This window comes from Larimichthys crocea, chromosome XI (genome assembly GCF_000972845.2).
Source record: "Larimichthys crocea isolate SSNF chromosome XI, L_crocea_2.0, whole genome shotgun sequence".
Lineage (NCBI taxonomy): Eukaryota > Metazoa > Chordata > Actinopteri > Sciaenidae > Larimichthys > Larimichthys crocea.
The window spans coordinates 14,533,792-14,550,044 of NC_040021.1; the positions used below are offsets into that span (position 1 = coordinate 14,533,792).

General features: G+C 40.6%; 1 protein-coding gene across 3 annotated transcripts in view; it reads left to right on the forward strand.

Moving 5' to 3' along the window:
- LOC104919830 (MAM domain-containing glycosylphosphatidylinositol anchor protein 2) overlaps positions 1-16,253 on the forward strand; it is a 242,050-nt gene that overhangs the window by 172,376 nt on the left and 53,421 nt on the right. For 2 of the 3 annotated variants that reach the window (XM_019279067.2, XM_010731923.3), the window contains exons 10-12: positions 1,333-1,424; positions 1,507-1,744; positions 12,240-12,533. In XM_019279067.2, the coding sequence (XP_019134612.1) occupies positions 1,333-1,424; positions 1,507-1,744; positions 12,240-12,533 (624 nt within the window). Of the gene's footprint in view, positions 1-1,332; positions 1,425-1,506; positions 1,745-12,212; positions 12,534-16,253 lie in introns of all 3 variants that reach the window. The other variant, XM_019279065.2, reaches the window with a different exon arrangement.

Here is a 16,253-nt window from a genome sequence, read left to right on the forward strand (position 1 = left end):
AGGAAATTGAATCTTGGCATGTATGTAGTAGATGTACACTGTGATGCAGAGCTGAGCCCAAATGGGAAATGAACGTGGGTTGCAGGTAATGCTTTGTATTATCTTCATATCCATAAAGGTCACAGATATATGCTGCACACAATAATATGCTAATTGCCACACCTTTCCATGCCGGTACCACTAAATTATATACGACATGACTGATAGGCAGCACCCTGCAGAATAAGAATATATTGGATGCAAGAATGAATGCAAATGCTCAGCGGTGTTTGTGCGAATTTGCGGGAGCGTTGACATGATTGTAATATTTGTATCTGACACGTGTCAGAAAGAGGATTCTCTGCCTGCCGACACTGATTTCAAACGCGAGGAGGAAGATCATGTCAAGAAGGCGGGTGTCACTCGTCTCTCCCCTCAACGTGCAGCTCGGCAGGCATCACAGCGTTTTGCACATTCAATTTCCTGTGCTTAAATCTGACACGCAGGTTTTGTTTTCGTTTTCCCTTTACCAAACTGAATATGATAATGTCACTTGGGAATTGCTAGATGAAAAGATTTCTATGGTGCCGTCAGCTTTTTTTTGCTGAGGAGATGAATTGAACAGTAGAAACCAATACAGCATGCATTATAATGAAATCATCTTCTGCCGTTCAGAGAAGCTGTGCTCAAACAAAATTGGATTAGAAATGGTGGATATTTTGTTAGGTATCTCTCCAATTTCACAGTGTGTGTTTGCCTGTTTGAGTCCGTGTGTGTGAACCTGCTTGAATTCTGTAGGCTGTTTTTAAGTCTGTAGTTATCAATATTAATGTTGGTTCCAAGCGTTAGTCTTCAGAACAAACATATGGTTCTTCTTTAACTGTTAAGTCGTCTGTTTGACCCTTTTGCTGCATCACAAGCTAAACTTTCAGTTGTTGTTTTAGAAGAATAGTTACAGTTGTGGTATTATGAGAAATGGCGAGAGAGAAATAATGCTCACAATTCTATGCTCAGATCGGTTTCTGTGCATTCAAACAGTGTAAAAAGTGTGCAAAGTCTCAGCAGATATGAGTAACACGATCACATTTACAGCATATTAACTGGAGATGCATAACAGTGATTTTACAATCTTAAGGTGGGACACAGAGAAAAGTAAAAACACAAGAAAAAATCAATTTGAAAAATCCATAAAATCATGTCTTTGGGATTACATCTCAGAAATCACATCAATATGACAAGCAGAGCCATAACCTGCAGTAAATGTGTTCCAGCAGCATGTCTCAGACTGGGAAGGAACAAGTGCTGTGTATAAATGTAATTCTAGTTCTAATCAAATAGATCATCTCTTCACAGCTTTGAAAAAGGGCCGATTCTGGATCACTCCTGACCCCTACCACAATGACGACAACATCCAGATTGGACGTGAAGTCAAGATATCTTGTCAGGTAGAGCAAACACACATGTATGCATAACATAACAAGTTCTAGCTACAAGTGGATGCAACATAACATGTCATGAATGTCCCAGGTGGAGGCGACCCCGCCCGAAGAGCTGACGTTCAGCTGGTTGAAAAATGGCCGTGCCCTGCGCAGCTCAGAGCGTATGGTCATCACCCAGACGGACCCTGACATATCTCCCGGGACCACCAACCTGGACATCATAGACCTCAAATTCACTGACTTTGGCACGTACACCTGCGTGGCCGCGCTGAAGGGAGGCGGCATCCCTGAGATCAGCATTGACGTCAACATCTCATCCACAACTGGTGAGCCTCACACCCCTTTGTGTCAGTGATGCATCTACACACCCTCCCCAACATATTCGATACACACACATGGACCTTATAGCTACTTTTGTCATACACACTTGCTTTAGATGATCAAGACAGGTGTTTTGAAAATGCATACTGACAGAGCAAAGAAAAAAACAATGTTTCTTGGACTATTGGCCTTGGGACAATTCTTTCTTTTAGCTATCTATTCCTTAATATTGTAGTTTTTTTCTATCAATTCTTTAGTTATCATATCATTTTACTCTTAAGTGTCTCCAGTCGGGTTACCTAAACTATTTCTTTGGAAGTAAAAACTAAGAGTAACACACTGTAAATGTTATAATTATCCACTGCAGTGTAAAACTCCAGTAGGTCAAAGGTAGAACAAGAAAATTACTAACCACTATCTAATTAACAACTGACAGTTGTAAAAATAACTGTGTTCAGCTTGGTATTTGTCATAGGTAAGAGGTTTATATAATATAATTAAACTTGATAAATCTGTTTGTAGAGTTGACATTTCTTCAGCTGTTACTTTCACCAGGTTGTAAGAAAAGTATGTTTTCCAATTTTTACCTATGTCAGAAAACCATCTGCAATGAAATGACAATTGACAAGTCTATGGATTACCCAGAGTAAATAGGACATTTCTAGAGGGAAAGACCTGTTTTTGTCTGTTCTGTTTTTTTTTATATATACTTGAGTAGCTCAAAACTCAATTCGCTGCCATTTTACCAAAGGCACAGCGTGTGCCAAGGCTTCAAAAAAACAAAATATCAAAACATAAGTAGATAAAAGCAAAACTATTGAGATTTCCTTTTGTGTGTGTATTATTCTGTTGAACCAGCCTTCCTGGACCATCTCCACAGGATAAGAAAGCTTGTATGTCTTCTTTAAACTGCCTGACCCAACTGCAGTAAATTGTCCCAGGCGGAAAAATGTCCAAGAACCACTGTTCTGTAGTTTCTAGTTACTGCAGACTATTATATTACAGCACCAACACCACTTTATTGCAATGACTGTTCAATTGGATTCCTGTGAACCAAAGCTAACTCCATCAGTCTGACTAATCAGAGACTAAATATCCATCGTCCTCCCATTTAATTGGCTGCTTCCACCACTAACGTTTGTATACATGTGTGCAGCATGTTAATAACACAACATACCAGTCCACCTTGTCTACTGAGCTGCATCATTGTAGTTCCAATCATGGCATGTTGAGTAGTCTCATAGAAACAGACAACTGTTAGAGCAGCCGTTCATTGTGTCTTTTAGATATGCTGCTCTGTTGTATCAGTCGTTTCAAAGGATGGCAAGATGTACTGTAGGTGCTTAGATAATAAAATCAGTATTCAATCTTTAGAAGACCGAATCTGCTGTCAAACGTGGATTTTTCTCTCTACTGTTTTAGGTTTTTAACATTAATCAGCCCTCTTTATGTCAGATTTCTTAAGAAAGAAGTGTTGAAGAGCTTCAGAAGAGAGCCTGACTGAGAAGATTTCTACATAGCACCTTTAGTACAGTTGACAATACGTTTTGTATTTACCCACTTCCTGCAGATTCTGTAGTAAAAGCGACGTGCAATTGTTAGAGAGACAAATCAATTCTTTATCTCTAGCGCGAGGTTAATCAGTGAGCTGCAAACGCTCTGCTGCCACTCCGCATTACTTCATCAACCATGAACTTTACAGAGTGGTGTGACCCAATCGACTCCAAGCCTTCAGAGACACCATGTTTGGGAGTCTCCTGTTTGCTAATCCCAGATCTTCCACAGGGAGGAGACCCCATGAGTTGGTGTTACTGCTGTTTCAGGAGATGTCTGTTCTTTGCTTTGCTTTTACTGCCGTTTGTTTGGTACCGATCAGTGACTTTTGGGTTGTGTGATATTTTGCAACTTCCGATTGGGTTCATGAAATGCTTCATTTCCTCTTTTTTTCTTTTTTTTTACACACACACTCACATCGACGGGCACATTTTCACACGCTTACATCCTTTCACTGCCTTGTTTCTTTTCTATCGCACACACACACACACACCTCACTGCCACTCACAGCGTGAACATGAAAGCAGTGTGTCGACCTTGGGTGCATAATTATTGTTAGATAATCCTTTGATAATCCCTACGCTATAAAACAGTGGGATCAATCGAACCTGCCAAGATTGTTTCCTCATTATCTTTTTAAGTAGTGCAGTCTCTTCTTTTGGAGTGCCTGGGCGATGCCAATGCATTAACACAGACCCTTTAATGTGTTAAAAAAAAAAACACACTGCTGTCTGATGGAGGAAATAACTGAGGAAATGACTGACTCTATTGTGATCATATGAAATGAAAGGTTTCCTTAAAGCTTAGATGTGATTGCTTCTTAAGCTTTCGTTGTTCCAGTCAGATGTGTGGGTATGAAATATTATGAAAGTGTTGCATTGTCATAAAGCTGTTCCTGTCATAGAAAATAATATATTGAATTTTGCTTCTGCCAGTAACAGTTCCCGCTGCATTACCTGGATGTGACTGGGCTGTTTTCCTAAAGAATATGCGTGGTGTTCTTTCAGTCAGATTTATGCCGTGAATCAGAGCGATGCAGTATAGCTCCTGTGTACTAAAGCGCCTTATGCCTCTGCCTTGCCATATGCCTGCAGCCTGTTTTGGGGTAAATAAGCTCTGTTTTTGTTCCTCTGCCTGTTCTCCTGAAGGGAGAAAGCCCGAGCTGCAATTAGAAGTCTTAATAAAAGCGTTTAGAGGAGATTACACTGCAGGTCTGCCAGGGTTTCGTGCTGGGGAAGTGGTTGGAAAGCGATTGAGCCTAAAGTGTCTCTAGTCTGAACACTTTGGAGCTTTCTGGCATCGGCTCCTGTTCCAGATTCTATACCCGGGCTTTGCCCCGTCCTGCAGGGCGTCTTTACAAAAGAGAATATTAATTATCTTCCGTTCTTTTAACTTTTGATGACCACTGATTTTAACAGCCTTTGTGATTTCTCCTTTTTGCAAAACAGCACTAATATTTACTATCATGACACACTCATTAAATAAGCAACTTCATATCTCACCCTGGCTCCCAGAGATTGTGGGGCTAATGCTTATTTATGAGCGTGGTCTGGAAATAAGGACTACTTTGAATACTGTCAAGATTAAGAACCGCAAGGCACAGGGACAGCTGAAAGGAGTTACAAGCATTAGTGTTAAACATCACATACATTTCTAACAGGAGCTAGCTGATTAATCCATTCATTAGCCTGTCTGTTAAATATATGTTTAGTGGGTGTGTCTTGCTGGATTATTAGCTGATGTAAGTATTGACATTTACCATCTGTGACTCTTTGAAATGTTATTTGGCTTCAGATTGGAACTACTGGGACCATCTTAGCGATAAAATTTTAATAGCATGTTGACTTATTACGGATAGATTCATGACCTTTAAAGCCAGTTTTCAACACTGATTCGCAAAGCTGATACCCGCTTATTGCACTGTAATATAATTACTACAAACACTGGATTCTGCTATCATGGTTCAAGAAAACAGCATTCCTGTACTTTAAAGAGCCACGGTGAGAACAGTCTCTGTCGATACATCTTAGCATCAGCACATGTCGGTAGCTCATCCTCAGTGTGATTGATGATCACAAAGTAAGTATAAGGATTGAAAGTCACCTCTCTCTTCTTGTGAGCGAGATAAATCTTTTCATGATGAGTCCCTCAATTAGCATCCAGCTCACACCTGAATCTCTGGCACCACCCTGTGTTTCTGTCAATCTCAAGAATCACTGCAGTTAATGAATTAGGCAAATCAATTAAGTGCTCAGTTGATTAAAAAATAAGCTGGTTTTCTAAACACAATGTACACGCTTTTTATTTTTAAATAACTTTGAGTCCTCTGAAGCACACGGAAGGTTCTCTGTGTATTCTACTTTCAACCTTCCCATTGTTTGTTTGATTCGTCGTGAGCTGCCATCATTCGAATTACTGTGCCACATGCGACTCTAATAAGGACAGCATGACCGCTGCCTGTTGACCGGGCTGATGTGCTTGTTTTCAGTGACCTCAATAAAGAGAAATCTGGTCTTCATTCTGATTCACCTACAGGGTGCAAAGGTTCGACTGTTGATCACTGTGGGTGGAAACAAGTTGTTTGCTGTTTTTTCGCTTCATGTTTGTACATGCAGAGTTTTCACAGAATGTGGTTGTTTGTTAATGTTCACCTTCTCCTTCCCTTTCATTGCTTTTTTTCCTTTCATTTTTTGTATAATTGTATTTGTGCAGTAGGAAATGCAGTTCCACTGGATAAATAGACATTGAAGAAATCTTGTCAGCAGTGTATTACATTTTGAACAGTCTTTGTGTGCATGTGTCGCTGAGTTGAGTTCATGTCCTTCTATTAAGACAGTGGTTGACAAAAGCAGATTTATCATTTCTAGCCAGCAATGGTAGATTTAGATGAAATTACACTGTTCACTGTCAGATGTTGTTAGCTGTAGTTAATTATGCTAACATTTGTTCCATTAGTTGACCATCTCCAGGTGACTTTTCCTTGTTTCAAGTTGACTTGATGTTGATCAGAACCCTATAGTGGTCTCCTATTGTGCACTTGGTGGCAACATACATGACATCATGCTACAGGATGGAGGCTAAAGCTGCATGTCCAAGCCAGAGACCTGGAGATTAATAAGCAGAATTCCTCTTGTTTGTTTGTTTATCAGTGTAAACTTACCTAAATCTAATTAACTAAGCTAGTTAGCTGTACTAACTGGATTGCAGCACTTGCATTAGTCTTTTTCTCTACTCTTCTTCTACATTATGTTTATGTCTATGGTTAAAAAAGATACCTTCCTCAAAACTTTTTAAGTGCCGTGTGTGGCTCCTACAGTACCACAGCCTCATGTGCACCACTTTAACATGAGGATAAATGCAAAGTTTGACAGGCCTGCCATGTCTAGTCATGGTTGCTAAGATATGATTAGACATTCACTGTTCAGGGTAGCAAGTAGTCAGTCAGGTGGCACATGTGTAAAACTGAAACACCGGGGAACATGACATGACTTATAAAATCATTCTACATTGAGATGGCCGAGTCCATCTATAGAAATGAATAAGAAAAAATAGTTTCAGTGCAGTACTGTATGTGTGCAGTCTAATCTAAAAACTTGAAATTATATATCTATAAAAGGAACTGGGCTAAAATAATGACATCTGAGAGCAGTAGATCCCAAGACTAGATTAACAAGCCAACAGCGGTCGGGAAACAGGCCCAATGAGCTGTGAACTGGGATGAAGGGGCCTAACAGCTGTCCCAAAGCTGGGATGCTGTCCTGAGAAATCTGCCATATGACAACAGTAGATGGCACGGTCATGCCACTTCAAGAATGATAGGCGTATAACCACCTGGCCGCACAACACCTGCGATGGAAAAAAAACCACACACTTATATGGGTATATGGGACAGAAGTGTAGTGGTTGTTGTAGTTTTAGGTAAACTGTGACCCATTTTCACAGTGTTATGCCCATAAAATATGTTAATAAGACTAGATAACTCAGCAAATTATGCCCAGTGTACCTGCATCTAGCCTCAACTGCACCACCTGAAGTCATGCTTTATGGAGGTGGCCATCTGGGAAATCACCTCCCTGTCCAGCTGGGAAAATCAGTGAGGGAAACATGAATAAGAAACACTCTTCTCTCCCTCATTAACTACTGCCGAGGCCCCTTGAGCGATGTACATAAACTCTGGTCCTTCCAGGGGAGATGCTCAGTATTTAGCAGTAGAAAACGTGGTGCTTCTAAAGGTGTGTATTTCAGCCTTTCTAAAGTGGGCAGTGGGAATTAATTTTACTCGTCCTGCTTGGGTAGATGTTAAAGACAGAGAGAGAGAGAGAGAGAGCGCATATTACAGAGAGTATTGTGGCCACAAATAAAACTATAAAGCCATGAGAGCTTTTGTATTGAAAAACTGCTGCTCAACAATCTCAGCCCCATGAATTCATGAAGGGTTTGTGTGATTGATTGCAAGATAGGTTTAAAAATCTCAGGGGAACAGCATTGAGCTCAAAAACACACACAGTAGTGTGTCAATGGTGGTCACTAGAGTGTCACTGCAGTCTATCGATGCGCTAAGCCAATTTTAACACATCTGCGGATATTTATTACACTTCAGCAACACTGGTTATTGGTGCAACCCCTTTTACACACATACAATCACACACAGATTCACAAACATGTCCACAGTTGACCTACGGGACTCCTCTTTCTGTCCCCAGAGGTCCAGGACTCAGAGGAGCAGAGAGTTCTGTCACATTGTGACCAACTCATTGGCCTCAAGCTGTCTAAACACACTATCACACATACAGACACACACTCTGCAGGAGTTGCAGTAGAAGAGAGCACTAAGTTGCCATGGTGATGGGGAGTGATGTCACAGCACTTACCCGAAAAAAAGGGGGCAGCGGGAATGTTGTTTATTCTCCAAAACGTCCGTGTGCACACCACTCTGGCTCCCGTTACTGTAAGAAAATACAAAGTGCCAGATATTTTCACGTTTTGCAGTCGGCTCACATTCCACCGAAAGGCTCCAGCAATCAGCCTCTACACTTGGAGGATCATTCCAGCTGAGGCCCTAGAGATGTGCAGCACTAGAGAGGCCAAACAAGGAGGTCTGGTCACTAATTTGGGTACACACCCACCCCCACACACACAGATAGATGCAGTGTTTTCAGTCAACAACAACAACTAGAAGCATCCAATTGAGTAACTAAGGAAGGATCACAGCATGGTGTCACCCATGGGCGAGAAGAGAAACACTCAGCTATACACACATGCACATACAGAGACATAAAAACCACATAAGCACACACTAAACAAGCATACGCACTCAACGGGCATGCCCTGCAGGCATCACTGGCATTTGGATGGCTTTGGCACAATGAGAGCACAGTGAAGACCAGTAGCGGGCTCTCTGCCACACTGAGCATCTCGGTGGTCAGTCTCACACACAGAGGCAGGGTGTTCGCTTGGACAGAGAGAGCAGAAGGAAGAATGAGATACAGAGTGAGCAAGAGAGAGTGATGAGCGAGTGTCTGTTTGTATGTATGCCTGTTTGCGTTTCCATGATGGTGCAGAGAGAAACAATAGCAGCTGATGGCCAGTATTTGTGCCGCCAAACCCAATAGGCAGACAACTGTAATTGCCTGCCTAATCTGGGCTGTGGAGAGGCCAGGTGTAATGATGGCAACTCAGTGAATACACCTCTCCTCCATTCGCTAATGGATGCTTGCTGCTCCCATCCTATACCGCTGCTGTCAATTCACAATTTTACTGTTTGGACCCAAGAAAATGTCGGGAAAAGTGGAGAAAATTTGCTGTGGAAAGAAATATGTCAGCTCTTGACACCTGGCTCCCTCAGTCGAGACATTGTGTGAATACCAATCAGCAAATGTCTGTGAGTGAAATGAGTGTCCACTGTCACTGTCTCCATGGAGATCATTTTTGCTGCTCCTTTGGTGCCAAACAAGATTGCCAAGACTTACTTGTGAATGACTGGTGTTTATTATCCCATGCTTATGGCACCAACATGTTTGTGTATCACTCACACAAAAAGGTATAGATACATGTTTGCTGGCCAACTAGCTAATTGAGCAGCTTTATTGGGGAGTTGGCTGTAAAGGAATATTAGGCGTTTCCATCTGTCATAATTAATCAGTAGAGTATTTCCTATATCCAGTTTAATGAGTTTTATGCTGCCAATTTTATATACATTTACATTTATACACCCACACATGGCAGCTTAATCACAATCACAATTATAGCCCAACTACAATTCCTTGCAGCTCTATTGAGCGTTCTAGTGTCTTTCAGCTCTTTGTTTTGAATCTATGGCCCACAATTCTTCCATTATAGTGAAAAAAATAGTTTGTTATAGTGAAAAATCTTTGATGATCCCACTCTGGGCTACTTTTCCAGCACTAAATTGCAGAGAGAAAAGGTTAACAAACTAGCCGTTGTCCACAAGGCAGGTATTTCTTTAAGGAGTTGGTTAAGACCAACAAACCAAAAAATACTGTACTTAATCATCTTAATTAATTCATCACAATTTCAAATGAATCCTGATGCTGTTGCATATCTTCTGGGTGTGTAAATAGGCCATTGTTTGCTAAGAGGTTTACTAGATCAACTTCTAAGGTGTTGGTTGGTGTTGTTTACAGCTTGTTTCTGTTGTCCCTGAATGGCCCAAAAAGCTTTAGGCTGAAATTTGGAGAGATGATATTGTGCCTCATTCATAACGTTTTCCAATATTTAGACCACTTACTTCCTCTTGGACATTTAGTGCATAACCTAGGGTTATCGATGAGCTAAATACAGATGGTATTATTTAATTTAAGATGGTATTATTTCATTTAAAATTTAATAAAGGGTTGGATTTAGCACAACCTGCATTATAAGCTTTTCATTGTTTCTACCAGTTTGATTAGTCTATTATTTGATTCAGTTTCAAGTACTGGTCCAGCAGTTTCAGTCAGGTTGTACCTTTTGACTCACTTTAAGGACAAAGGGAAAAGCCGACAGTTGCAAAATTGAGATGACAGTGGGATTCTTACCTCTCACCCAGAAAGAAATGGGGTCAAAAGAAATATAGCTGGACTCTCTTTCATTTTCTGGAGATTGCTGGTGATTTCATCACTATGAAACTTCAATGTGGCTTGACTTCATTCCAGCTGCAGCATTGTTTGGGCAGAATGACAGTGATTCGAAAATCATCAGGGAAGCATGACACGGTTTCATCATTGCCGAGGAGATTTTCGCTCCTCGACTCGTTGGCTGTAAACTATTTTTGGGAGCAGAGCTGCAAAATAGTCTTGGAGTGCGCTGATGGTTTGGACTCGCACAAAAGTACACAAACACACAAATACACACACACACAGCACTCTAGGAGCCGGTGCAATTTGCCAGGTTTACTAATTAAACAAATTTACTTGGCCAGCATGCTTGATGAGGAACCAGACTGCCCAATCCAACCTGCTAGTTTTCCTGCTTTCCAGACATAGATTGCATGCACACAAAAGCACACTCAAGCAAACTTGCAAATGTGTCCAGCAATTTGGCACTTTACACACTTCTTTTATTATTCATTGTTCACTTTCAGCCAGACATTAAAATGTCCGTTAAACAAAAGGAAAATATTTATTGGCTCATATTTTGTAACATGGCCAGCAATAATGCTATATCACCTCTGGGAGGATTCTCTTGTAAATGTTTCGAGTTATATGATGCTGAGAATGAGTAGCTGCATGAGGAGGAGTGCGGCGAAGTAAAAAGCTGTGTGGAGAGTGATAGTAATGATGCAAGTGATGGTGATGGTGCTAAGAATTATTGGATGTTGTAAGGACGGTCATGAAAGTCATCCTGAAAAATAGTATTGCAACACGGAAGTGATGAAATGTGATGTGAAGATCAACATTATGACGAAAATGTCACAATGATGATAGTACTGATGTAATGCTGATGATTGTAATGGCAATGCTGTTTATGGTAAGATTATTAGGTGGATTTTATCACCTATTACTTATTATTCTGGACGTATAGCCCATTTCCAGAGGGGATAAAGAACTATTTCAGGAACCTTACTTTTGAGTGGACTTCCTCTACCATATTTCATGGTTGTAAAACAGTCCATATGCTTCATGTTGTACTTTTTGATTGGCTAATGGTTGGTTGAACATAAAACTAATGGCTGCTACAACATCTGAACAACTTGATTCACACAGTAAGCAAGTACAGGGTGCCACTAGTGTCAGAACTAGGGTGATGGGTAGGACATTTCTTGCTTGATTTACTGAAGTTGGGTTGCCAGGTTTTTGACTAATCTGAAAAGAGCGAGATAAAGCGAGAGAGAGTGAGTGAATCCAAATGAGCTGAAAGGATGAATGAATGAGAGCGATAGGGAGATGGAGCGGCGATTAAGTGAATCAAGGAATTTCATATAAATATGAAGCCTCAGCCAGAGCAGACAGTTAGCTTAACTTAACTTAGGCTGAATGATGGGGGAAACAGCTAGATTAGCTCCGTCCAAAAAGTTTATTTTATTTCATGTGGCTTCTTAGTGCCTGGAAACTTGGTCAAACAGAGCTGTTGTTGATCATTTTCTTCAAATGTTACAGTCACCAAGTGCATTTGCTTGTCAGCTCTTCATTGCATTGTTCATTGTTTGCCATTGCTTGAGTGCATTTAACTTCCTCACTGCTGCCTCCATGATTGGTTTTGCATTAAATTACATGCTCAGATCGCCCAGTCCCAGCTGTTAGCCATTGCTGCTTCTAATATCCGCATGGTCCTCCCATACAAGCTGTGTGTGTGGCTGAGACTCAGCTTCATTGCCATTGCGACTTGGATGCTCATTCGCTTGCCCCCACCCCATACTTCTCCCCCCAATCGACCATTTCCCTTTACCCCGTCTGCTGACTTTCTAGAGCCCCATATCAGTCCCTCCTCTGTTTTTCTCTTTCTTAGTTCCCCCCAACCTGACAGTCCCCCGGGGCAAGTCCCCCCTGGTGGCCCGCGAGGGTGACACAGTGGAGCTGGAGTGCCTTGTTTCAGGGAAGCCCAAGCCGATCATCCTGTGGTCGCGAGCCGATAAAGAGGCACCCATGCCGGATGGCAGCATGCAAATGGAGAGCTACGATGGTGTGCTGCGTATTGTTAATGTGTCCAGGGAGATGACGGGCTCATACCGCTGCCAGACCAGCCAGTATAATGGTTTCAACGTAAAGCCCCGGGAAGCTGTGGTGGAGCTGATCGTACAATGTAAGTAGACAGACTGTGTGTATTTTTGTCCATGTATGTGTGTATACAATGCATGTTGCAGTGTTGTGGTATAACTCGCAACAGTGATGTATGTGAGTATCTCTTGTATGTTTGGTTTGTCATTGTCTCTGTGATTTACTGTCAACGTATGCAGGGTAATTAATCTTTGTGTTCTAGCCCAGTGTGGCCAAAATTGAACATTCTCCCATTTCTTTCCTTCCACGCCCATCCAATTTCCTTCTGAAGGGTGTAAAATTAGTCCAATCCCCTGGTACCCGCAGTCAGGTCTGAGAGGAAACCGCTCTGACTCCACCTCTTACACTAAGCGGAAGACTTTTATCTGCTGAGCATGAGCTGAGCAGAACTAATATTAATGGAGGCACAAAGCTCTAGATACTGATGTCCGCACTTATTAGGGTCTGTCTGCAAATTTGTTTGCGCGCCTGTGTGTGTGGGTGTGTGTATCAGAAAAGACCCAAAGACTGTGTCCCATATCCCCAGGCCTTAGACCCCCCGTCACTGCAGCTCATTGAGGAACCCCATCCACTCCTTAAGATGTGACATTCAAAGATGGCTTAACGGCTAATTAGCGAGTGGATAATTTATTCCCACTAGTATTCATTTTGTATTCATTTATGGAAATTTGAGTGGAATATTTTGAATGAATGTCAGGGATTCAAAGCGTTGTCACTGGAAGTTTCTTTCCACTGGAAAAAAAAGAACTAAAGATGGATAGGAAAGAAATGGCTCATTGTTTTTCTTCATGACCTACTTAGTTAATCCATACGTTCTTCCATCTCAATTTACACTAATCTGGAAGGAACCTGTGCTGTCACTCCTAAACTACTCTGACATAAATGGCAATTAACACACTCTATGCTGCCTGCCATGTTTTATGTCCTCCCCATTAGACTTGCCAAACATAAGACTGCAGGAAAATAACCACTAATTTTTAAGTGTGAACAAAGAAAAAAGAATTATGGCCACAGCTTGACCAGAGTTTTTGATTCAAGATGAACTTGACACACCCACTACCAGTATTTTGATTGAAGGGGAACAAGAGTGGGTCCTGTTTCTGTTCTTGCCGACAAAGAATAGCGCACAATTCTGCCCTCATTTTTTCAAGAGTTTTAGTGTACTCTTTGCTATGGCATTCACGTTTCAGCTTAGCTGTTACCCACTGTGCTGCGTTAAGAGAATTAATGAAGTTTTGATGTGCTTTGAAGAAGGCTGTGTTCAATTTTTTTTGGCTGAATTGATTATGATTATGCAGTAATGACAGCCCCATATCAAAGGTTAGTGGCTTTGGTACGCACCAATGCTGACAGTAAAAAGTAAACAAAGGATTTGGACTCTAAGATGTCCTTCATTAGCAACACTCTGTGGATCTGCAGCCTTTTTCAAAGATGGTGTGGTGCGAGAGAGAAGAATTGTTGAATGTAAAATTAATGTTAATGACTTTTTTGAAATCATAGTTTGTATGTATGCTGTATGTTCTTTCAACACCCTAATGATGAACATTTCCCCAAGTCCTTCTTTTAAATAACAACTGCATTGAAATATCTACCACCACATGAAATATTAACACACATCCACATAGCACCCTGGCTTCAGTTATTTAAAAAAAAAAAAAGTTGACGAATGGATGCTGCTGCTCCCTCTCAGCAGAGAGCCGTTTGCTGCCACAAGCAACAATAGGTCACAGTGATCTTGCCTACCATTTGGAAAGCAGCGGGGGCACATACTGTATTCTGTGTACCATTTTTCTCAGAGCAGGAAGAATGGAAATAAGCACAAACTGTCCAGAAGCTTTTTGGTCAACAGCTAAAATTACCCAGCAATGAATGAAAAAAACTCTTTTCTTTCTGCTTTTGAGGCAACGACGCGTTGCTACAGCTTCATCTGTAAATCAGTGACAAATAAAAGATGACACATTTAATCAGGGTCCAGTTAAAATAAAAGGCTTTTTTTTTTTTTTTTTTTTTTTTTTTTTTTTTTTTGATTAAGCTGAGAGTTGTTATTTTTATAGACGATTAAGAACATAAAATGTCCTCCAGCTAGAATGGTCTTTTTCACAGTGAATGAAAATAAAGTCGTATGGGGTAGTTTCTTTTGCAATTAAGACATCATGGGAGGAGAAAAAAAAATCAATAAAAAAGTTAACCCCTAATGTCCATCAGAGCACAGGCTGCAGGAGATAATCTGCTGACAGTCTTGAAGTCGTGCCAGTGTCCACCAGGCATGAGACCAAAGTGTCTTCTCTATCTTTAGGCATTAGATCTATTTGTGGGGGAGCAGCTTGTGTTTGTTAAGCTGAAATTGAAATTCATTTGAGTGTACAAAAAATACATATTTATTAACAGCAGGGGTGTCACAAATACAGATATTGACAAAAAAATATGATAAATGATTTTTCATAAAAAATCAATCTTCATCATGTCAAAAGCAACATGATGACAGTAATGTGTAAGTAATCCAGTGCCTCTTAAATAATTTCATTTCCTTTCTGCTTTGTAGTTCATACTCCAATATAGTATGTGGTGCTAATGCACCTCAACTCATTGCACTTTGACTGACAGCATTAGTTTTTTTAAAGGTGGTCTTCTTCTGGCTGGTATTTGAGGATGCATTAAAAACAAGTGAAGAATCTTGGTCCTGATTATATTACTACATACTAACACATTTTTGAGGTCCTTCTTCACATATATAACCACATATAAAGATGATCTTTGTTTGGTGAAATCTTTCCAGAATTCTGATCAGTACGCCGATGCAGATTGTTAAGCTATAGATTTTTAGTCATATTATAATTTGGAATAATTAGCTTGTTAGTAATATTTTCTAACAGCCATAAACTTCTGTTATGATATCATATTGTTATATACACATAATAAAACACAAACGCCAACACATTCTGACCATGACTATTATAACCGTAGCAGGACCTGCTGATCCCCAGGCTGTGTGGGTAGAGAACTTATCTAATTAGTCTAGCTCTGTAAGTAGAGATCAGGGTTAAGGTTTGTCAAACTGCTGCCTTTCCTCCACCTCTGGCCGTCCTTCACACTGTATGTTATATTACAAAACAAGTATTCAATAAAATGGTTCACTGTGAACAGCGTGACACATTACCTGTGTGGAAATTAAGTTATTGAAAGAGACATACAATACCATAAAATAAAACGCTGTGCTGTAGTTTAGAAATTGAAATCCAGCCACAGAGTATCTCCTACCATGTTGATCATAAATGAGCTGGAGATGTGTATTGTGGTCTTTAAACACACTGGAATACACAAAAGAAGATCTGTAGAGGAGGAAGGAAGTCAACATGTCCTCCCCGGTCTAAAGAAAATCAGATTTGATCAAGAGTAATCATAGAGATGAAAAGACGGATGAGATGTTACCAATAAAAAGAATAAGAACTACCATGTTGTCTGGTATAACAAATGATTTTAAAGGATAAGAGGATTAAAATGACCTTGAATGAATGAATACAAAAGATCCAGATCCAGTTAAATCCTATCTAAATGTATGATGTAGTGAACACTGAAACTGTATTTTCAAAAAGCAGAGACATAACTCCCATGAAGGACTAGAACCTTTCAATGAACTCATGTCAAGGTGGAGGTCAGTATCACGGCTGTTTTCAGGCAAGGTTTTTCTCCTCTGACTCCAGCCTGGGAAAGGTCACCGCCTATCACACACCGTGGCTGCTTCCCT